This window comes from Opisthocomus hoazin, chromosome 15 (genome assembly GCF_030867145.1).
Source record: "Opisthocomus hoazin isolate bOpiHoa1 chromosome 15, bOpiHoa1.hap1, whole genome shotgun sequence".
In the NCBI taxonomy this organism is placed as follows: Eukaryota; Metazoa; Chordata; class Aves; order Opisthocomiformes; family Opisthocomidae; genus Opisthocomus; species Opisthocomus hoazin.
The window spans coordinates 13,361,211-13,383,826 of NC_134428.1; the positions used below are offsets into that span (position 1 = coordinate 13,361,211).

Below are 22,616 nucleotides of genomic sequence, written 5' to 3' on the forward strand. Positions count from 1 at the left end.
GCTGTGTGCGAGATGGAGCTGAGCAGAGCCAAGGAACAGTTCCCAACACCAAGGACCTTGAGTCAGAGAATGAGAGAGGAGCCACGGCCAGTTCTCTCCTGGCCGTTTCCAAACCAGCTGTGGAGACAGCCCTGGCCCACTGCTGCTGCTGGAGTCCACGCGACCGAGATATCAGGGATCCCAGAGCGACTCTGCTCCACTCCCACCACTACAAACCCTAACCCAGCTTGATCTGTGTTGAAACATAGCCAGAGCTTTACTTTTGACCAGAAAGAGAGTGTTGTTGCCCTATTTAAAGCTTTTTGTGCTGGCTGCGGAAGGGTGTCCTCCTGAGCACCCGTCTGCAGTGACAGAGCAGAGGCTGGCCAAGGAAGAGCTGTCACCCCAACAGCTCCCACCAGCCTCAGACCAGAAGAGATCAATAGTCCACTATGAGAGCAAAATCCAAGGATGCAACTCAAGGCGCAAACTCATTTCTGAATTAGCGTGGAGACAGCTTTTGCCACACCACTTGGACCTTTTGGGGGCAGAAGCGGCAAAGCCCAGGCAGGAAGGAGCAAGCTGAACGCAGCGAGGAGCACTCAGTTTGGTACCTGTGCTTGCTCTTCCTCCACAGCTCTGGCACTCCCTCCAGAGAAATCCACACACCAGAAACAGGTTTTCAATTTTTATTATTTTATCCAAGTCAGCAAATACGATTTTATTCAGACAGCTTGCCTCAGGGTAGCACCAGACTCCCCCCTGCCAGCACCGCCACCCTGTCAGCAACGAACGCTGTTTGAAGTCCTTGGTTTAAGGGACTGCCTCCTCAGGGAAACACTGGTCTATGAAATCCCCTCCCCGCTGTCCCCCTTGGGCCCCTCCAGCACCCCTTTAAGCCTCTGCTTCTGGGCTCCTGCAGCACCTTTTCCGTGAGGCTCTCCTTTTCCTTCACACATACACCGCTGCGTCTCTCGCCTACCCCTTCGCCCCAGCCCCCAAGCACCACAAGCTGCTGGATGTACCATCTCCCTCCCCAAAAAGCCCCTTCCTTCCACCTTCTGACCTGGCAAAGCCAGGCCCAGCTCTGTGCAGTCTCTCCTGTCAGCCACCCGCTCTCCTGCGCAGCCTGCCAGCTCTGGAGGCAGTGCTGAGCCAGGGCTTCCCTTGATCTCCAGGTGCTCCTAGGCCCTTTCACTTGGGTTTGTTTTTTGGGTTTTTTTTTTTTCTTCTATGAAGACTTCTTCCCCTTTCCCCACAGACATCTTGCCTTAAATTCAAGTCTGGGCTTCACAGCACTAACAGTCCTGTACTAGTACAGCCAGAGGCACTGCCAAGGCCCTCCCCACCATTCCTCCAGCAACAGGGAATGGGGGACAAAGCCCCTAACACTGTTCCCAGCACACCCTCAGCACTCTGAGCAGCTTTCAGGGACGCTGCCTCTGGAGAACTGGCTCCACCTCAAAACTAATTCTTCAGGGTGCGATCTCCTGCAGCCTTGTCCCACTGCCTGCTGCGTGGCTGCTGTCAGATGCTCACATGCATAGACCCATGTCATCTGCTAAAGATGGAAAAATAGTGTGCCAAGTTAAGATTAAGAGTTAAGCATGAGCAGAAAGCAGCACCCCACAGTCTGCACGCTGCTGAGCCGGGCAGGTTCATGTCAGAGTGGGTCACACCTGCGCTGGTGCCCCAAGACGACAGTGCCCAGGAAGCACAGAGATACCAGTTTAGTGGGACAGTCAAAGGAGATGGCGCCTTTACCAAACACAGACTAGCCTTCAAGTATACCTAAACGGTCTCGAGCAGCTGATCAGAAGGGGTGACTAGCTCAAAAGATGGAGCTGGAATGGATTTTTGTATTTTGGCATCTTGGTCGAGGTCCAAAAATCAGAAGGAACACACAGTTTCCTCCTCTTCCCAAAGAGACTTTTCCAGACTCATCACAGCCATCACTCACAGACTTCAGGCTTTGCTGTTTGCTCCCTCCCCCCCAGGCCTCCACAATACACAGGAACAGAGAGCCGCTGGAAACCATTTTACATCAATGGAATAGTCAGAGCCCTTGTGGCTGCTCACCCAGCTCCAGGGGATGGAGCAGTGCCTCTGGGGAGGCAGCAGCCTCTTCCTGCACCACTCGGCTGCCCTCCGAAAGCACCCACACTGCCAACGCAGCAATGCCCCGGCAGAACCATTTCCAAACACTAAAGCCCAGAAACAAAGGCAGGCAGTGGTCGAGGACCAGAGCTTTGCACCGCAGTTACATCTGGGATGTGATTTCTTTTGCCCACGTCACGTGTGGGACAGATTCTTGTTCTGCCTGCCTTGGCACTCTGCTGCCTGCCAGAGGCACAGGAGACTGAACAGTCTCCAGCTCTTCCTTCTCTCTCATGTCCTTCCAGGGGAACATCTGCCTTGCAGCCACTGTCAGCGTCAGAATCTTGGCACTGACAAACCAGACCGACAGCCTCTGCCATAAAGCATTTACCACAAAACCAATTTTTTGGGGAACTGAGTAACATGAACAAGCCCTGAGGTGGGAAAAATTCTGAACCAAACCAGGGTGGACTAGTGGGAGGGAGAGGTTTTGAAGCACAGATCTGGGATGGCAGTAGGGCAGGGATTCCTGCTAGAGATTAGGGCTGCACAAGTCTCACTGCAGCTCAATGAGCCAAACACTGCAAATTCTACTCACTTCACCCATCCACAACAAACCTGCCCTCCCTATTGCCTCAGATGCATTTTCTGGGTCAGCTCCTGAGCAACCCACATGGCACAGAAGGGGCCAGGGCAAGTGTCAGAGGTCTTGGCGAGGACAGGATGCAAAAAAGGATAATTGATTGCTGTGGGCAACTGATAGCTTTCTAAAACCACACAGCCCTGAATGACAAGGGCTGAAGGAAGCTTAAGGCAGATAAACCTTTTGGACTTGGTGCTTCTCCTCTTTAACCTAACCTTTTGGTATGAACAACAATGATCCTGGGAACCCAGACAACAGTCAGGCCCAAAGAGCTGCTGGGTTGTTGTCTTCTGCTGTCCCTCGTTCTCCCAGGCCTGTTCTCTGATGACTGCGACCTTCTTCCGCGCATCTGCCAGCCGCTGTGGCACTCTCAGCAGAGCTGCGGTGCTGCCAGCACGGCCCTTGCGCTCATTCTCCCAAGCACACTCAGCTTCCGGGTGGAAGTCACCCGACGTCAGTATTCCTGCAGCCACCAGGAAAAACAGAACAGACACCCTTTCAGTGGGGCAGAGGGACAAGGGGACTGAGGATTTTCCAAAGGGAAAAATCAACCAGAGGGTGCATAAGGACTAGTCAGAGCTGAGCCTCAGCGTGCAGGCTACAAGCAAGCACCGGGCACAAGCAGGAGATGGCTGTTACTCGCCATGAGGAGTGATGCCCCCCCTTCAAGGCCACAACCCTCTGCGGCTGTCATTAGTTCCCACTCACCCTCCTGCTTTGTTATGGCTCTAGCCAGCTCTGCCCGCTCTGCCCCGGGGCCTGGAGCCTTTGGAGGTTTTGAGTTACAGTCTGCAGAGCTTTTCCTGCAAAAGCAAAAAAAAAAAATCAGCGTTAGCAACAGGCCAGCAAGAAGTAAGGAACAGACTGCAGTCTGCATTCAGCCCCTGCTGCCCTGCCCTCATGCTGCCTTCTCCTGCGCAGCTACCAATGCACTGAAAACAGGAGTGTCTCTACTCTCCAACTGCCTGTTCCTGCAACAGTTCCTGGCACCAGGACAGGACACAGGCTTTGGGAAGCACTCCACAAGCAGCTCTGACCACTGAGCAGGAAGAAAGGCCAGCTGCAGGGGAGATGCAGGGGGCTACATAGCCTCCTTCTCTCAGCCTGGGGCTGTCAGCAGAGAACAAGGCAGAGCACAAAATCTGCAGCGAGATTAAGTGCAAGAAAATGCCAGCGCCAACTTCAGAGCCTGGACACTTCCCTGAATGAGAGGGGATTGTTAGGTCCCTCCAAACTACCACTGCCAAATCATCAAAAACCAGCCCGGCCATGCCTCCCCTCCAGCACAGCAGTCACTTCACGTCACCAAAGTCTTGTGACACCTTACCCATTTCTCCCACACACTCCTCTAGGACAGCTGACAGCTCAGGCAAGCTCAGAGACTTCAAAGAAGGTGGCCATCCTTCCAGCACTGCAAGAAAGAGGAACCACACCTTTAATCAACGCACATGCTCTCCGTGACAAAGAGGAGACAAGGGTTTGGTGCTGCTGTGAAGCATCCATGCTGAAGGCGGCTCCAGTTAGGGGTTTGAGTCACATTGGAAGAGCACTGGAACTGCCTGTGACAAACTGAGGGTTTTATCTGGCAACTCCATCAATTTTTTCAATTTTTTACACTGCCTTGGTCATACATCAAAAGAATATCAGAGGTTAAGTGTAGCAGACAGAAATCAACAGGATCTCTTAAAACAGAAGCAGGGAAGGGCACATCATCTCTGGAAGCGTGTTACAGGGCAGCAGGATCACTTGCTCCCTCCTGATAAGGCCACAAGGGGCTGGTGGGCCAGCCCTGCCCAGCCACACAGAGCTATTTGCCTCAGGGCTTGAGCAGCACAATCCCCTGGGCTGCGTCAGAGAACAGACCACCACTCCCACTTCAGACCTAGCTCTAGTGCACAGTGTGGTAACACGGCCAAGGTGCTCGCACACCACAGTGCAGGAAGGGGAAGCCACGGGCCTGTGAAGCAGGGCTGCCACTGGGTGCCTGCGCTACAGCTTTGCATTTTTAGCCACAAACACCTGCCAGACCCCAACACTTCCCACTAAGAATCAAAAGCTGCTAAGAAGCAGTGCTGCAGTTAAAGTCCTAACACCCTGGGCGCCTTAAATGCTTCCCCTAAGCAAGAATTTTTATATTAAATTTAAGGATTTGGTGGCTCATCCATTTACAAATCACTTCTAACTTGATCCTTTCAGCAATGAAAGACAAACATGCGGTCTGCTCTGGGGTCTCCCGCTGCTCACCCACCCCCCACACCCATCTGTGTAGTCTGATAAGCTCTTCCTCACCCAGACGCTCACCAGGCCGCCTGCTCTCACCGGTTCCCAGCTGCACCTTTGTGTCCAGCACTGTGCCGACTGCCAGCTCTTGGGTCAGCCGGGAGGACAGCTCTGCTTGACAGGATCTGCCAAACAAGACAAAGCTCGTCAGAAGTGCAGAGGGACACTTCTTGGAACAACATGCCAGCCTGTGCACTCCTACATCCTGCAAGTACCTGCTTGGGGTGCCGAAGGACCGCATCTAACGCCCTGCGTTACAAACTGCTCCTTGTTCCTTCCCAGGAGGAGGAAGACGTGCCCCAGACAAAGCTCAGGGCGCTCTCCACTGTGCCCCATCTCCACAGCAATCTCTGCCCCCGTCCACAGAGGAGCTGCGGGGGGAGAAGAGAAGGAGGGGGTGGGGTGAGCAGGAGAAAGCCCAAGCCAGGGGCTGCACCTGGTTTATACAAGAATCAAGCCTGATCCAAGGTTTCTAATGGGCAAACGAAACTGCCTCAGGACAGGCATCGGGTTAAAGAAGAGGCAGAGTTCTCTAGGTAACATCACACCATCAGTTCAAACAGTGTATCCTGAGAGCATGGCAGGGCCCTTCCACCAGGCAGCCTCAGCTCCTCAGTCAGGGAGCACAGACCAGTGTTCTGCCCCTTGCAGTTGGGAGTCCTGCTCTGCCATCCGTCTGGAAGCCAATCCTAACTCACCCCAGCTTGGTGGTGAGCAGGCCCTGCTCCCTGTTGGGCTAGGAACTATAGGGGTAGGATTAATGCCACCTTCGAGGACACGTCTGTGCAATCAGTGGACAGAACAGGGCTCATGACAGAAATCCAATCGGGGCAGGGAGAAAAGCACCACCAACGATACATTAGGAGGTGGGGGAACACAGAACTCAAAGGCATTGGTGTGAATGAACAGGGCAGGCTTTTTCTGCGAGGCGTCAGAGTTGCAAGGAAAGTATCCTTCACTAGCCAGGGCAGGACACTGCAAGGCCTTTGATACGGTTTGGAAGTTAGAAACTCTTTCCTGCATTCACCTCATCGCCAAGTTACACCCTGGTCACTGGGTCTCATGCAAGCACAAAGCACTTGGCCTTTCGGTTCCAACGAAGCCGAGTGCCTTCATCTTCTGGTTGAAACAGGAGCACTCAACATCTCTGAAAAGTCTGGCCATTTATAGCTCATTCATCTGATTACGGCTTCACATCTGCTCACATGGCTGTGGCTTTCCACAAGAGAAAGTCAGGCAGGATCCCGAATGGGTTCAGATGCCTGGTGAGCTCTCCTGTCTCACCCTACACATCACCTGTAAGGCTGCCAATATGAGCTCTGATCTCTGTACAGCCCAAATCCCGTTTCCCAGTAGCCTCAGTGCCATTTCCTGGGATTGACTTACTTGATCTGACCCAGTAGGACTCCAGCATCCTCGGTGATGGCCTGCGCCTCTCTGACCTGGCGCTGTATAGCATTCCAGGTCTCATCCCGCTCCATCAAACAGCTCTCAGCCACTGCACGCAGCTTCTGCTCCTGGCACACTTGGCCCTTCATCACCTCCACCTCTTCACACCTCTACAGCAGAGCAGAGCGGAGGATCAGGCTGGGAGTACTGCACATCACTACGTGCCTGCTCTGGCACATTCCTGCTATTTTAACGGCTTAGGCAGCCACAGTGCTCCTGCAAAAGTGCGCCCAAGCCAGTGGGAAAGGAAGTTGGATAAAGCTTGTACACTGAATACAGTTTCTCTCCACACCAAGACCAGCCCCACACAGTTACAATTCCCCCTTCCTCTCCATTTGCAGAGATACTTCTGTTGACTTGGGAAACTGGGCCTACTAGGTGCGTTCACCAATTGCTGCACAACTCTACCATAAAAGGGACACTACTGAAAAAGAGTAGTTATTCAATTCCTCCCACTCATCATTTTAGTTCTCAGCTAGACGGGAAACAGACATAAAATCTTCACAAGCATGGAGCACAGATGAGGAGTGGATAAGCTGCACTTCTGGTGTTATCTGCTCTACTTGACACCAAGCACATCCACTGAAAGTTATGTCTTTTCCTTTACCCCAGGCCATTAGAGGGACAACATAAAAATATGCTACTGATCACTTATTGCGGTGTGATGAGGCACTGAGCAGCTCATGGCAGACTTCTTACCTTGTGCAGCTGAATGGCCAATTCCTGCATCTCAGCCTCCAGTCGATCTGCGTAGGCCAGCTCCAGGGCATCACTGGGCGGACGAGCGTTGCTGTGCCATCGGGCAATGGCAGAAGTCATCTTCCTCTTGGGTCCAAACAGACTGGTGGGAGAACGGCAAACTGTCATGGACCAAGCACTGCACCATCTGACCCTAGGCCCAACGGGATGCCACGAGGACCTCTGCAGTCTCCTGGTGCCTCCAAGGCACCTCCAAAACCAGGAGCCTGTTGCAGCCAGGAACTATGGGATATCAAAACTGTGTGGGAGATGGCCAGAACAGAAGAGAACTCACTAGCTTAACTTCCCTGACCAGATTCTGTGCACGGTTTGTAACGTGAAAGATAAGAACTACATCAGACACTCACGTGATGCCTATTTCCTTCAGATCACTCTCTGTGAGTGTCAGGAAGATCCGGAGGTCAACATCTTGCTCCTCAAACACTTGCAGATACTTCAGGCACCCAATCTGCTCAAGGAATGTTGCCAGGTCCTGCAGCCCATACAAAACAAATTTATTTATACCCTCACAAAGAAAAGCATTGCCACATCTCTTCATCATAAACAGCTGCTTCCTCATGTTGCTGTTCTACCTTACTGGGTTCTAGCAGCAGTTATGACTTCTGGTTAACTCCCCTTCCCTGTAGTCACACAGCACAACAGGACTGGCCTGTCTGCTGCAGCCATTGCCTCTTGTAGCAAATGCAGAGCAGACAGACACACCGACATCTACCCTAGCCCCCACCACAGCCATGTTTGGTAGCACATCTACAGGCCTGACAGTCTAGAACACCCCTCCAAGCAACTGCAACACCTAAGCAGACAGTTCTTTGTACAAGAAATTGCTGTTTCATAAGCATTTAAGTTTGGGCAGAGGTTTGTAATCAAAGGTGCTTTGGTGACAACTTTCCTTTTATCTAAGAAGGCCAAGAAAACAGCTTAGGCAGCCTTGGAAAAGCCTCCCACGCTTGACAGTGACACAGTCTGCACTACTTCAGAGACAGCTTTCTGCAGGTAGTTACCTGGGGCCCTGTATAGGCAGGGGGCTCAGGAAGGATTAGGTGCTGACTAGAGCCCCCAGCTTTCCCTGGACAGTGGGTCCACTGGCTGTCACTGTTGCTGTAGCGGTTCTTGATCTTAAAGCTCTTGGCTTGTTTCCGACTAGGAGGACTGTTTGCATGGTCAGAATCCTGAAAGAAAAAACCCACAAAATGTAAAGGTCAAGGATGATCATGCTTAGATGACACCAAAGATGTCAGGATCACTACAGCTACCAAGCGCAGACTCCTTGAAGTCCTGAACTCTAAATCCAGACAGTGGTTCACAAACACAGGCAAAGACTAACAAAGCCCTTTTTAGGAAGGGCTAACTCAAGTCACTCCCAAGACAGCAGCTTGGTACCACGGAACGCTATCAGGCTCTTGCAATCCCAGCTTCGGAAGCAACATGCCAGACAGAGCAAAGAGCAATGCCGAATCCTCTCTGAACCAATACAATGCACTGAGATTCTACCTGCGAGAAGCTCCTCAAGGTAGAGGAACTTTTGCTCACATTCAGCTGTATCACCCTTCTGTACATCAGCCTCACAGCTATATCTTGAACCATGCAAGATGTGACTTGAACCACTGAGTAACCTCTAGCTTCTTCCCCTTTCTCTCCTTCAGACATGCCAATACAGCACTGCTGGTCTTCTCTAAATCTTACTACACTGCCTGCTATCCCGCCAAGCTCGGGACTGACCTGGTTCTAGCAAGTCCTTTCTTGACCACCACCTAGCTAGCAGTCTGCAGAGTTCAGAAGCTGGAGAGAGCTTAAAAGTTACTGACTAACCATCAACAACCTGTTCTAGACTGAATGTGTTCTGAGAGCTGGCTACAAGCCGGAGATCAAACACGCCACTCCAAATTTGGAAATTCGTTCTCTTGTCCCTGTAATACTACCTTTGCTCACCCAGCCTGGTACTACAGCATCCTCTGGAGGTAGAGGCATAGCAGGCTGTGGAAGGGTGACAGCGCTGGCCAAGCTCAAGGCAGAGAAAGGAAAATTGAAAACCGCACCTCATTGCTTTCCAAGGAGCCTTCACTGCTGATCCCCAGGGCTTTGGTCAGGCATTCACTACTACTGCTGCTGCTCCTGACAGTTGCTAAGTTGTTGGTGAAGAAAACGTTATCCTCTGGAAAGGAATACGATAAACAGCTTGACATTCAACTTTCTTGCACTCAGTGCTGTCTTTGCTACACAATTACCAGCAAAACCTGCTGGAGGTGTAAAGGAAGGAAAAACCCAGATCAAGGCTTCATATACAGCACTCGCAACACAAGACAATTCCGAGACACAAATATCACTAATCTTTTTCCAAGTCTGTTTAGTACCACAGAGAGCAGGAAGGCTGTGTGTGTGTGTTTCTGTAAGGCTCCTGGTTATATGGTGGCAAAGTGGGTTATTACTACCAAGCCTGAACTCCCATTACTAAAGTTCAGGAAAGGCCTTTCCTCGAGCCCAGAGCCAACGCACAGCCACATTATCCTTTATGAACTTAGAACTGCCCATAGATCCTTCCTTTGTGCTGCTTCACAGAATGGTGAGGTTGGAAGGGACCTCTGGAGGTCATCTTGTCCAAATCCCTGCTTTAGCAGGGTCACCTACAGCAGGTTGCCCAGGACCATGTCCAGGAGCATCTCCAAGGATGGAAACTTCACCACCTCTCTGACACCATGCTCCAGTGTGCAGAAAAAAAGGCATTTCCTTATGTTCGGAGGGAACCTCCCGTCTTTCAGTTTGTGCCCTCTGCCTCTGGATACCACTGAAAACAGCCTTGCTCCATCTTCTTTACACCCTCCCTTCAGATTATTTGTATGAATTCATGAGATCTCCACTGAGCCTTCTCCTCTATAGGCTAACCCATCCCAGCGCTCTCAGCCCTTCCTCATGAGACATACTCCAATCCTCAGCATTTTAGAGGGACAGGAACATGCAAGCCAAGGCGTTGGTCTCACATCCAGGTGTGCACTACAAGCCAGACTATTCTGAGACAGTGGCTTTGACTTACCCCTGCTGCTGCTGCTCTCCACATCCTGCTCATTAATTGGAGAGGTAACATCCCGGTTCCGGATATCGTCTGCTTCACAGCTGCCATCATCATTGAAGGTAACATAGCCCTGAAGAGGGACCTGCTCTGTGTGCAAGAAGAAGGGAGAACAAACAACAATCAGGATGCAAGTTACCAGGTAGGCTCCAACAGGAAAAGCAACCACTCGGGGATTTGAAAATAATCAAAAGAGTCTGTCTTCACAACTAGCAGGTTTCACTAAGAAGCACAGAGAAAAACCAAGAAATGGATATGCTTACAGCCACCCTCACACAAACACAAAGCAGCTGTACTTGATTAGATGGCTGCACTGAAAAAGAGACAGCACCTTAAATAGCAGCTTTCAGCATTTCCTCTCCTTTTCATATGCAAATTATCGAAGGGGAAAAACATCTGCTTAGGAGAGCAAGGTGCCAGCTATGTCCCATCCCCAGCCAAGCACACCCTGTAAAGCCAACCCCTCTGCATCTGTGTTAGAACACCAGTAGCATCCCACTACCGTTTCAGAAGCTGACAGTATCACGTCAATACAGCCACTGCCTGTGGGATAGCATGTATCTGTATGGAGAGAACGAACTGAACTCTGAACACGCTTTGAAGTCCATATTCTTGGCTATTCTAGACAACTAGGTAATCACAGCCTGAGAAATACCTATGGCTATGACACACAAAAAACTCATACCACTGCATCCAGGGGTTGATGTCTGAACTGGGATGATCTTTCTCTTAGCCTATTGCAAGGGTTTTTATAATCTTATTTTTAGTAGTATTTCAAGCATTAGGGAAGACAAAACCGACAGGTCTAGGAGCAACGAGTTCCCTTTTGTGATCAATGATTGCTTGGCCTGTGTGACCACTTCCTCTGTCATCAGCGTGAGAAGGGTTCTTGAACTTTTGAGCCCACCTCAAAGGGAAGCTGGACTGTTGTCAAGAGTCAGGGGAACAGTAGTTGAGGTCAGAGCAGTGTTTGTTCCACAGAAATGTTCCACTCATCAATATCCACCCCTGACAAGAGAGTTCAAGGGGTTTTCTTTTCAAACCAGAGACTGGATAGCTTTGTATGATGGTGTTTGCTATCTTTGTTTCTGTACAAGCCACACATGAATCCCAAATCAAAAGAAAGAAAAAATGTCGGTATAGAAACAGCTGCAAAGCATTTGAGACCTCAAAGGACTCTCAGTTAGGCTTCTAACTATTCTCACCATAGCGAGACTGCTTCTTTCCCCCAATTCCAGCTGCTGTTATCTTAGCCAAAGCCTGGGGCCCATCATGGATACTGGGACCCTTGGTCCTACGAACAGGTCTCTGTCTCTGGGGAGCTGAACATGATTCATCTGAGGAACTCAGCTCTTCATATTTTCCTGCAGGTCAAACAAACATTGTTAGCAGGACAGTAATTCGTTTACCTACTTTACTTGCAACCGGTCCTATAAACGCAGCGGAAAATAAAAAGGAAATGTTAAAAAAGGGAGGATGAAACAGTTTAACTAGGTCAGAAAAGGGCCAGCAGACAAAAAAATTGTTAGATCCATGCCCCTTCCTTAATCAATTCCTCAGAAATGCCAGAATTTCCATGACAAACCAGCTAGTACTGTTGTCCCAAAAGTGAGATTGTTTACCTGGTGTGCAGTATGCTGAATATTTGTATCCGATATCAGTACTACCCCATGCACATTGCAACACACTTTCAAAACATCAAGCACCTCTCCATGCTCTTTCTTAAAACGAAACATCTTTTACCTGGACCCCTGCAGAAGACCTTTGGCACTGGGGCCGCATGCAAATCTATCAGCCCCACAATCTTTGTATGTCCATACTTCATAGCCAGTGTCCGCGCTGTGGCTCCAGTGTTATCTCTGACATCTGCCTTCACTCCCTATAGAAAAAAACCCACATGTTTAAAATGTACATAGTAGAGGACACTATGTACAAAACTTCAAGGGAGCCAAAGAATTTTTTCAATTCTTCCAAGCCCATCAGAAATACAGGCTCACCTTTGACAGACGGCCACTAATGCCTTGTTGCCTTTCTAGTTACCCATAGTCCCTCCAACTCCTGAATGCCAAGCAGCCCAGGTATACGGCTCTTATGTATTGCCACAGGGAACTAGTTTATTTTATCTGAAAAACGCTTTGCATTGCTGCCTCCTTCTGGAACTAAGCTGGACTAGTTAAATGGGATATTAAAACCAAGTTGTTTAACATCGAGATGCATGCTCATAAGCTTTTGGAGGTAGAAGATGCCCACTAGCCCAAACATGCAAGTGTGTAAACAACATGGAGATTACTGCATTATCTGTTTTCCAATTCAGTCATTATTCAGTTAAATCTGGACAGTTAGATCTCACTCCTATCTGTGCAAGGCCAGTGTAGCACCAGAGTACTAGCTTCAGAAAGCAGGTACTTTTAGAACAGTCCTTGAAGTCTGGGGCTTGAGGTGACTGTCATCAAGGATCAAACATAATACTGTAAAAAGTCTGGTGTCAAACTTGCGGTTCTTCCTCTAAGGGCTGGAACCACAGATTCACAGCTTTACAGAGAACTGTCTAGACACTTACATGATTGAGAAGGTACTGAACAATTATCTCATGGCCAGAAGCAGCTGCTTCCATCAGGGGCGTATATCCATACACAGGCTCCCTAGAGAGAGAACAAACACACAGATGGACTAGAATAATCAAAGCTGAAATATGCTACCATCTTTGCTCTACCCCGACAGGGCACCTCTAGCCTCTCCTCTCAGCCAATCACAAGCTGTACCATGTGTTGGTTGTTCTACTGCACTTGGGTCTATCTCAGTAAAACTCCCAGTGGAGATTCGGTAAGTGTTACTCTATTGGCTGCACAGCAACAGATCATTCTTCCAGTTGCAGATCTGCCTTTCTGTAGCAATATCAGTTTTGCAGGAGCTAACAAAGCAAGAACCTCCCGTTGACCTCAGGCAATTCAATATGCACAAATGTACGGGCAGTTCCCAAGGCATGGGAATGCACTGCACACTTCAAAAAAACAAACTGAATCCAAGTACACAGAAGATTCAGTAGAAAGATTTGCAAAGTGCACTTGAGTTCAGAAGGTGCTGCACCTGCTTGCCTTCAGAGTTTAGCCCATAATTAAAAAAGTAGTGTCCTGGGTTTGGCCAGGACAGGGTTAATTTTCACCGGACTCCAGGAAGGGGCACAGCCGGGGGGGTGGGGGCTGACCCCACCTGGCCAAAGAGAGCCCGGTATTCCATACCCTGTGATGTCACGCTGGGTTCTGGTGGGGGGGGGGCAGCGTGGCGGGAACTCGCTCGCGGCTTGGCGGGGCACGGCGCCGGTCCTGTTCGGGAGAGCGGCTGTCTGGGTCGTACGGTTTGTTGTTGTGTTTTCTCCTTATTTGTATCGTTGTTGTTCCTGTTTCCCTCTGTTTGCTGTTCTGTTAAACTGCCCTTATCCCGGACCCACCAGTTTCTGCCTTTTTCTTTTCATTCTCCTCCGCAAGCCAGCAGGGGGAGGGGCGGCCGCGTGGCGCTTTTGTTGCCGGCGACAGCCAAAACCAAAACAAGTAGTAAATCTAATTTCTCTTGATCTTCGTTAAATAAGCAATGACAACATGGGCAGACTTCACTGTTCAGCTTGCAGGTCACCTGTTCTTGTATTAGCTAACAGAGTGTGCCATAGCTTCCTAAGGTACAGGAGGAAAGACGAAAGCAGGAATCGTCTCCCTGTCTGTGTTCAAATGCATTCATAAGTCAACTGCTGCTTCCATATTTGAAATAAGAAACATTTTGTGAGAAAAGAAATGACAGATTCCTCCTTACCTGCAGTTGGCATTTGCCCCATTGTCCAGTAAGAACTTGACCATCTGCTGGTGTCCGGCGCTGGTGCAGTGAAATAAGGCAGTCCAACCATGAATGTCCTTCATCTCCAGCTCTGCGCCTTGCTTCAAGAGAACAGAGAAGGTTCTTTACTGCACCCCCTCTGCTGGGTCTCTTAGCCACTGCCCCTCTGCGCTGTGATACCAAGAGAGTTTAAATCCCTGTCAGGGAGCTGAACTCACAACAGAACATAAATCGCACACTTTGGTTGCAACTCGTGGAGAATTTAAGCCATGTAGTGTGGCTTTACCTACTTCTTACGGGATACACACCTGTAGAAGAAAGTAAGCAACGCTTTCATTTCCACAGCTGGAGGCCAGCATGAGCGGCGTCTGCCCTTCTGGTGTTGGGATGTTCACATTCACTCCTGCTTCCAGCAGCAGGTGCACAATGGTGTCATGGCCAATGTAGGAGGCATACATCAGTGGAGTCCAGCCACCACAATTCCTCTTATTTAAATCCAGATCTCCACTAAATAACAGAGAAAAGAATTCAGCTGAACCACTGTGTCCTGGAGCTGTAGATCATAGTAAATTCCAGCAGCCTCTTGCTACCATCACTGTACTGAAAGAAGATTGAAAATTCCTACCAGCTTGAGAACACCTTCCACCAAATCACTACACAGATTAATTTTTATCAGCAGGCTTTTCCCTTGAAACTTTGTGCTTAAGAACACTTTGGGAGTTCCAGTCATGTGACCCCATGGCAATGTTAGACTGACCTGTATAGCAGGCAATGAAAAAACATAACTGGCAGTCAGCAACCACAGACCTGTGCCCTCCCTAGCCCCTCCTTACCGCTGAATACACTCCTGCACCACTTCATATTGGCCGACGGAGGAGGCCGTATGCAAGTCCAGGGGAACGTCCAGCTCTTCGCGACAGATCATCTGACCGACCCCATGCCACATGGAAAGACTGCGGCTCAGCAGCTCCGACTCACTGGCTTCATCACTCAGCTCTGACATCCCACCCTGAGTAACCAAAGCGCAGCAGAGCTTTCAGCTGCCATCTCCATTTTCTACAGAACACAGCATCACCTGTTGGCACTACAGCTCCAGGGTGCCATGGGCTTGGAAGGGAAGATCACAGACATACAGTGTTTCAAATCCCTACCTCTGCTTTGATCGCCTCCTTAGCCTGAAGCAATAAGACTTGCTGCAGAGTTTCTGCTGGCAGTTCTTTCTTGCTGTGGTGGACTCTGGGATTGGAATACACTGGGAAAATAAAAGCAAAGAATGCTAAAAAATATCTTTCAAGCCTCATCTTAAGACCTCAGAAGCACTGGCTTTACTTCCTCCCCTTCTGATCAAAATATGCCTAAGGCAGCTTTGGATACCCTTGCAGACTAAAGAAGACTAAACACTTATTTAAGTGCTGATGGCATGCTTAGTCTTATACAAGAGGATGTAATTCTTGGTCTGCATGTTTCATAATTCAGAGACAGAATTAAGAATCCATGTGTCAGATGTTCCTGGTCTTTCTCCATCTGTCTTATATTACAGGAGGCTCTGCTGAAATGAAGACATGGTCATTAATAATGACAACTATCCACTGCTCTCAGAAGTAGTTAATATCATCTGAGTAGGGTGCACTTCATTATGCCATCAGGCTGTAAGTAGATTGTTTCTACCGTTTATTGTTTCAGCACTTCAGAAGCAGCCCAGTCCTGTCTTCGTGGATGCTGGAAATTGCTGAAACACTTTGAGCAGCAGCGCACCTGCCCATTCATTATCTTAGCATGTCCGCCATCCTGCAGACAGTAACTTAATTACAAAGCTAGTACAGTTTCATGACTGTCTGAAAGGTTTGTTTCCCATCCCTAGCTGTAGGGAGCAATTGCATATTAATCATTTTAACCACTCAGAGTGTTCTCGTTAGGCACTTCATAAAAAGCCGTTCAGCACAGCTGCATCTATCATCTGAGGTCTTCAGCAGTTTTAGGCTACCTCCAAGTCAATCCAACGGGAAGAGTTCCCCTCCCTGTAGTCTCATACAGCACTTCTGGGGTTTGCCTGGTCCCACTACATACTATGTTGGGCAGCTAAGCCAACATACAGTAATCTTTCTTTTTCCTAATAACTACTTGGCAGTTTAATTCCTTAGACTGATTAATTCTGGGGTCATGCAAATGCCAAATTTGGCATTGGTGAAGAATAAAAGAGCAAGAACACACTTGCAGCAGTTGCTCTTTAGATTGCCTTAGCTATAATACTTCAAAACCATACTTGTATTTTTTAAAGAATTGGGAGTCTTTGTCTTGCAAGCACCAGTCCTTTTTCTCACAACGTAAGCAAAACGCCTTGAACTCCTACCTCTTCACTCCCTATATGGATCCTTTCTCCCACACCTTGCTTTTTTCCCCACTCGTTCTTCAGTTTAAGACTACAAAAGCACCATCCATTCTACCTAATCAGCATGTGCTTCCTTTCTTAAGATCTCTGCAAAAGCACCTATTTTACCTAATAGCAGCAATTTGTATTACACTGGTAACCCAGAGGTCTCAAGCAAGAATATGCAGGGCAGAACAAAAATGAAAGACCTGAGCACCTCACAATCAAAATACAAGGAGATATTATTCGATTTAAGTGGATCATAAGGGAGAAAAATAGGAATGTTTCTCGCTACAACAGATTAAAGCTGCCCCTGGAAGGCAAGAAGGCATGTTCACAGTTACTTAAAGGAAGTAAAATCCAGAACAGCTTTCAGAAGCACATTCAGATGAAAGGGACGCTCACCATTCTCTCTGCAGACCTCCTTGTTAACTGGATACTTTAACTATAAAACAAGCACAGGTGTTTGGTCTTTGTCAGAATCAGCCCCACATCAGGTACTAGTTACCAAAGCAACTGGGGCAAGTTGATCCACAGTCAACAGGACAATACTGACATGACAGAAAGGTTATGCTTGACTCTGGAATATTCAAGGCTCTCAGCCTCATTCCCACCACCTGCACTGTGCTCTAACTGCCTACGTATTTCCCTTTTTTTTTTTTTTATTTTAAACTCTGAGATTTCACCCCAGCCTGAACTGGAGCATGAGGTCATCTGTGCAAGCACCTGTGAGCACAGAGAGGACAGCTGAACAGAATCTGCAGAACAAGAAGAGTGATCAGAGCCCTAAGGGCTGAAATGAAAAGACTGGGTGAAATGAAATCAGGGATGTCTGGACTAAAGAGCAGATGCCTCGAGGGGACATGCAATAACAGCCTTCAAATACATAAATGGTGGCTGCAGAGAGGAGAGAAATAACCTGTTCCTTGTGGCCATGGTGAATATCACAGGACATAACAGCCTTAAGCTGTAGCATGGAAGATTTTGGCTAAAGACCACAAAAATCCTTGTAAAAAGAAAAAAAAAAAAAGAGTACTGGGATGGATTACCAGCAGAGGTTTGATTGCTAAGAATAAGCTAGACAAACACACCCTGAACGTGTAAAAGGCTGGTCCTTCTTTGGAGCACAGCAATTAAGTTGACACTTGTTAGAGACCCTCCTCAGCCCCAACAGACTGTTACTATTAAACAGCTAGGTGTTGATGTATTAAATATCACTCTCAGGATCCGAACTCTACTGTGCTGGGACTCACAGCAGGCAGCAAACACCACACTGTCCTAGATTCAGATAGTTTACTGTCTGAGCAGATGAGAAAGCCGGAAGGCAGGAAAAAGAGAGATTTACTACAAAAACTTAGTATGTAAATTGCAGCAAAAAGCACCTTAGCCTACCTTTTTGGAGAATAAGCCTAAGAAACATGTGTCAGTAGATGACAGAGTGGCAGAAGAGCCATATTGCAACATATGGGAGGCAATCTGAGAACGGCTGAGGCAAACAGTCCCCAGCACAGAATAAGTCCAACACTGCTCATTAATCACCACTGATCAGGCACCATGAAGCTGCACTGACTCTGCTAAACTCATTCTCTCACATCCTCTTCCACAAGCACAGGTACCATCCACACAGGTCCTTCTGCCCCAAAAGACACAAGACACCCAAGACAGCACAAGTGTGGAGGTTGTTGGAGTTTCCAACCGAGCCACCAAGCTAATAACATGCTTTGCTTCTGCTCCTGACTTAGTTCTACCTCCACTAAACTCAGCAACAACTTACTGGAAGAAGTAAGAAGCCTCGTTACAACCTTGTGTAAGTACAAATAGTCTGTTACTAGCCCAGACACAGCAACAAGCTCTCCCGGAGACAGAATATCACATCTTTGCACTACTGTTGCCTGCTGACTGACCAGAGACAGGCACACACGTTACAGCTGGGGGAACTGCATCAAGTTTCAGGGGATATCGTGGTGTGTGAGAAAAACAGCACTCCTGCGGCCACAAGCCCCAGCTAAGGACCCACAACATCTACAGTATGATCCTACACATGGCTGTTGAAAAGACACCAAGCTCTTCACCTGCACCACAAGCCTGGCACCCTCAGGCATGATAAAGGGCATAATATGCTCGTGAAAAGACAAGGTAAGAGGCACAAAAGCACTTCAACAGCCACATTAGGGAGCACATTTCCCAGACAGGGTCTATGTCAGCTGAGATGTCGCACCCCAAGGCAGCTGGAGACCAGGGTTCGGTGCCGGATAGGCTGCAGTCACACAACGATGAGTCTGAAGAGGAGCACAGTTTGGTTCACAGAATCACAGAATGGCAGGGGTTGGAAGGGACCTCTGTGGGTCATCTAGTCCAACCCTCCTGCTGAAGCAGGGTCACCTACAGCAGGCTGCACAGGACTGCATCCAGGCAAGTTCTGAATGTCTCCAGAGAAGGAGACTCCACAACCTCCCTGGGCAGCCTGTTCCAGGACTCCGTCACCCTCAGAGGGAAGAAGTTCTTCCTCATGTTCAGACGGAACTTCCTGTGCCTCAGTTTGTGCCCATTGCCCCTTGTCCTGTCACTGGGCACCACTGAAAAGAGTCCGGCCCCGTCCTCCTGACAACCACCCTGCAGATATTTATAGGCATTTCTAAGGTCCCCTCTCAGCCTTCTCTTCTTCAGGCTGAACAAGCCCAGCTCCCTCAGCCTCTCCTCGTAGGGGAGATGCTCCAGTCCCCTCACCATCCTCATAGCCCTGCGCTGGACTCTCTCCAGTAGCTCCTCATCTTTCTTGAAGTGGGGAGCCCAGAACTGGACACAGTACTGCAGATGGGGCCTCACTAGGGCAGAGTAGAGGGGGAGGAGAACCTCCCTCAACCTGCGGGCCACACTCCTCTTGATGCATCCCAGAATGCCATTGGCTTTCTTGGCAGCCAGGGCACACTGCTGGCTCATGGTCAACCTGTCGTCCACTAGGACACCCAGGTCCCTCTCCACAGAGCTCCTCTCCAGCAGGTCTGTCCCAAACGGTTGTAGCCGTCAAACCGCTAACTACGTGGCTGTTCCCAGGAATCTCACAGCAAAACAGTTTCCATGCACTTTATTCCCGCACCTTACCGAGCGGTAGTTCCCCCGGAGCCCTACTCGGTATAGAGCCCGCGGTGGGGTAGGCCGGGGCACACCAGCGGCACGGGACCGCGCCGCTGCGGTGCCCCGGCCTACCCCGCCGCGGGGCCGGTAGACCTCAGCTAGCGGAACGAAACCGCTCCAGCCGTAAGCCCGCCGAGACCGGCGACGGCCTAGGGACGGGCCCATAAGCGGCTGCACCCAAGCCTGCCCGTCCTCCCCACAGCCGCTGGTCCGGCCCGCCACAAGCCCCGCCGCCCCTCACCTGCACACCCGGTGAGCGCCACTACCGGAAGTCGCTCCCCCCGCGCAAGGAACGCTGGGAACCCTCCTCCACACGGAGACCTCCAGACTACACATCCCAAGAGACTCCGTGGCTAAAGGGGAGACGCCGCCGGGCCAATACACGCTGCCGCTGTGAGGAGGCGGAGCGAAGATCAACCAATGGAATTCGGGCGCTGCGGGAGGGCGGGCGGTTCTAGCAGGCGGGGCGGACCCGTACCGGTGGCTGAGGTACGGGGAGGGGTGGGGGGAAGGAGCTGCAGGAATGAAGGGGGAGGGCGGAGCGACGGTCGCGGAGGCCTCAGGGCTGCGTTGTTGCTGACCGGCCCCTCCTGTTTGTTTTTTTTTAAGTCACGTCGGTTCGCTTTACCCCGCTGCCAGGACCGCAGGCCTCACACTCCCTGTGAGTGAGGGGGAGGGGGGACCCCGCGGCGGGGAACGGCGCCGGGCCGGGAGCGCGGGCAGCCGCTGGCCGCGTTGCTATGGCGACGGGGGCGCTGGCGCAGCTGCGCTTGCGCCGGCCGCCATTTTGGTGGCTGTCAGGGAGGTCCCACCCAGCGAGAGTGTCCACCTGGCAGTGCGGGTCTGGAAACCGGTCGGTGCGGTGTGAGGGGTGCTGGGGTGGGGCGGGGGTGAGCTCATCCCCGGGTCCGCGGCGGGGCTGCCTGCCCCTGAGCACCGCCCTGAAGCGAAGGTCTGTTTCCCGCCCTCGTTGCCATCGCACCCGGGGATGATCCCGAGATGATTGTGACAGGAGATACCGGTTCTAGTGGCACGGAGAAGCTCGCGATTTCACGTCTCGATTGGCCGAAGCTCTCCCGAAAGCGCCCGTTGTGTTACAGCTAACAAGGCTGCACCTGGTTTTAAACAGAGAGTGCTACTTTCTCCCGGGGAAGATGCTGGATTAGATGATTGATGCATCGTATCCAGTATAACATCCTTAGCCTTGGGAGGCTGGCTTTCTCTCAGGTTAGCAGAGGCAGCCACAGTAGGCAGTTTTCTTTCATCCCCGTGGGACTCCTCTTGCCCTTAGCAACCTCTGCTTACTGTTAGGGCATAGTACTCCAGCCTCGGAGGTTTCCCTCCACCTAAATCAGATTCAGGAGTTGTCTCACACGAACAAAGCCGCCGCGGTATGGATATGGCATAAGAAGTCCTTGCAAAGACGCTTTGCAAGTTGTGAATTTCCCAAGGCGTGAGAAGAGTTTCACTTTATGTTTAGAAGAGTGTTATTGGTCCACGCCAATGCAAATAATAGTGGTGGTGTAATCGTATCAACAGCTAATTCAGTACTGAACAACACACAGTCACAAACCTCTTAAGCTTTCTTGCCAAACAGAAATTATTTACTCCCACTTTTGATTCCCCAGGAAACCATGCAATTGTAGCATAAAATTTAAAAAGCAAAGGTTTTCCAGGAGGTTTAATTATCTAAGTTGTTAGTGCAGCGATAGTCCCTACCATGTTGTCTCAACTCCTCACATACGTCAAGGGAAACATGAGGAAAGAGTACGCTTTAGAAACACTTTGAGAGGTCAGAATCGAAGACAGTACCTACTTTCAACCATTTTTATACAAACCCAGTGACAAAAAGGAAACACAGATTGTTTATCTATCATTTGAGCAGTGAGACAAGTAGGAAAGAGGAGAAAAGACCAGCTGAGAGCCTCAGCTTCACTGTGTACCTTCCCTCTCCCCGCAGGCAGCGTGAATGTGCTTTTCTGACAACAGAGTTACAAGTCAGTCTGGCTAAGAATCCCAAAAATGCTTTATAAATGAGGGGCTAAACTGCCTCTCGTGTGTCTCCAATTGTGGGTGTACATGGTGAGCAGGGCAGAAAGTTCAGCCCTCTGAACTCAGGTGGGAAGAAACGATTCCAAAAAATGCAGATTTTATGGTTCACTGCTGGCAGTGAAAACCCTGGGAGCGCTGAGCGTTAACGCTGACCGTGAATTCACATGCTTTGTTCTTGCTTTGTACTGATGTTATCCCTTGTGCTCTTTTGTGAGGTGTACTTAAGCTCATCTTTCGTTTGATTGAAGGGAAGCTGTTCAAATGGCCTCAGAAGGGCAAAGTGAGAACACAGAGCATCCATCCGAGCTGCCTGCAGCTCCTGTTCAGAGTAACAGAACATTTCAATGGGGAGCCATACTTGCTGCAGTGAAAGATCAGCTCCCATCTCTGGACTCTGACACCTCCACAGTAAGCACTGGAACCTGCCTTTCTTTCTCACAGTCTTTTAGAAAAATCTCTCAAAAGCAAGAGAAGGTCACCTTAGCCAGGCATTTCTGAGTAGCTAGTGCTGTCCTTGATGGGCTACCTGTTCTGGCTGTTGTAACACTGTGCATTAATCTACAGCCTTCTGGATGATCTCTGATTGTCAAAGTGTAATTACCATCTCCTCTCACTGTATTCTTTGGAACCTGAAAATGGGACTGATTTCTCCAGACAATAAGTATTTATAGGTTGGAAACAGGAGGGTAGTGGGCATCCTGCAAAATGAGCCCACGTTTCTTCTTAGTTTGTTCAGTCAAAAATACAGTATCAAAGAAGCATACAGCTGATTTTAAAAGAAATTATAAGGTTTTATGCTTGAAAGCATTATGCTGTTCATTCCAATAATGTACTTGCCATACAGTAGGCCTGTTAGTATGCTTTTCTATGCAGGAGCATCACAGGAAAGAGATATTCCTGAAGACTTTGTGGTCCTCTGGAAAAAAGTGTTTGGCAGAGATTTCAGTCCTGGATTCCACTTTCTT

General features: G+C 49.6%; 2 protein-coding genes across 4 annotated transcripts in view; one reads left to right on the forward strand and one right to left on the reverse strand.

Annotated features, from left to right (window-relative positions):
* Positions 1 to 683: 683 nt before the first annotated feature.
* Positions 684 to 19,875, reverse strand: ANKS3 (ankyrin repeat and sterile alpha motif domain containing 3). Of its 3 annotated transcripts, XM_075436728.1 has the most exons (18): positions 19,841 to 19,875; positions 15,248 to 15,348; positions 14,930 to 15,105; positions 14,405 to 14,603; positions 14,076 to 14,197; positions 12,832 to 12,913; positions 12,015 to 12,150; positions 11,477 to 11,635; positions 10,236 to 10,361; positions 9,244 to 9,359; positions 8,209 to 8,376; positions 7,555 to 7,679; positions 7,148 to 7,289; positions 6,386 to 6,558; positions 5,009 to 5,124; positions 4,047 to 4,130; positions 3,428 to 3,522; positions 684 to 3,182 (listed from the first exon to the last, which is right to left on the reverse strand). In XM_075436728.1, exons 3-17 carry the CDS (start codon positions 15,097 to 15,099, stop codon positions 3,440 to 3,442), a joined length of 2,001 nt encoding a protein of 666 aa, XP_075292843.1. In that variant the 5' UTR covers positions 15,100 to 15,105; positions 15,248 to 15,348; positions 19,841 to 19,875; the 3' UTR covers positions 684 to 3,182; positions 3,428 to 3,439. The 3 variants fall into 3 exon arrangements, with proteins under 3 accessions (XP_075292843.1, XP_075292841.1, XP_075292842.1); XM_075436726.1 differs by lacking the exon at positions 19,841 to 19,875 and having other exon boundaries at positions 5,021 to 5,124; positions 15,248 to 15,330; XM_075436727.1 differs by lacking the exons at positions 684 to 3,182; positions 3,428 to 3,522; positions 4,047 to 4,130; positions 5,009 to 5,124; positions 19,841 to 19,875 and adding an exon at positions 5,225 to 5,370 and having other exon boundaries at positions 15,248 to 15,330.
* Positions 19,876 to 20,173: 298 nt separating this feature from the next.
* The window catches only part of DNAAF8 (dynein axonemal assembly factor 8), a 97,078-nt gene continuing 94,635 nt past the window's right edge, over positions 20,174 to 22,616 (forward strand). Inside the window, exons 1-2 of the mRNA XM_075436977.1 lie at positions 20,174 to 20,260; positions 21,900 to 22,059. Coding sequence (XP_075293092.1) covers positions 21,913 to 22,059 — 147 coding nt within the window. The 5' untranslated portion in view covers positions 20,174 to 20,260; positions 21,900 to 21,912. The remainder of the gene's footprint in view (positions 20,261 to 21,899; positions 22,060 to 22,616) is intronic.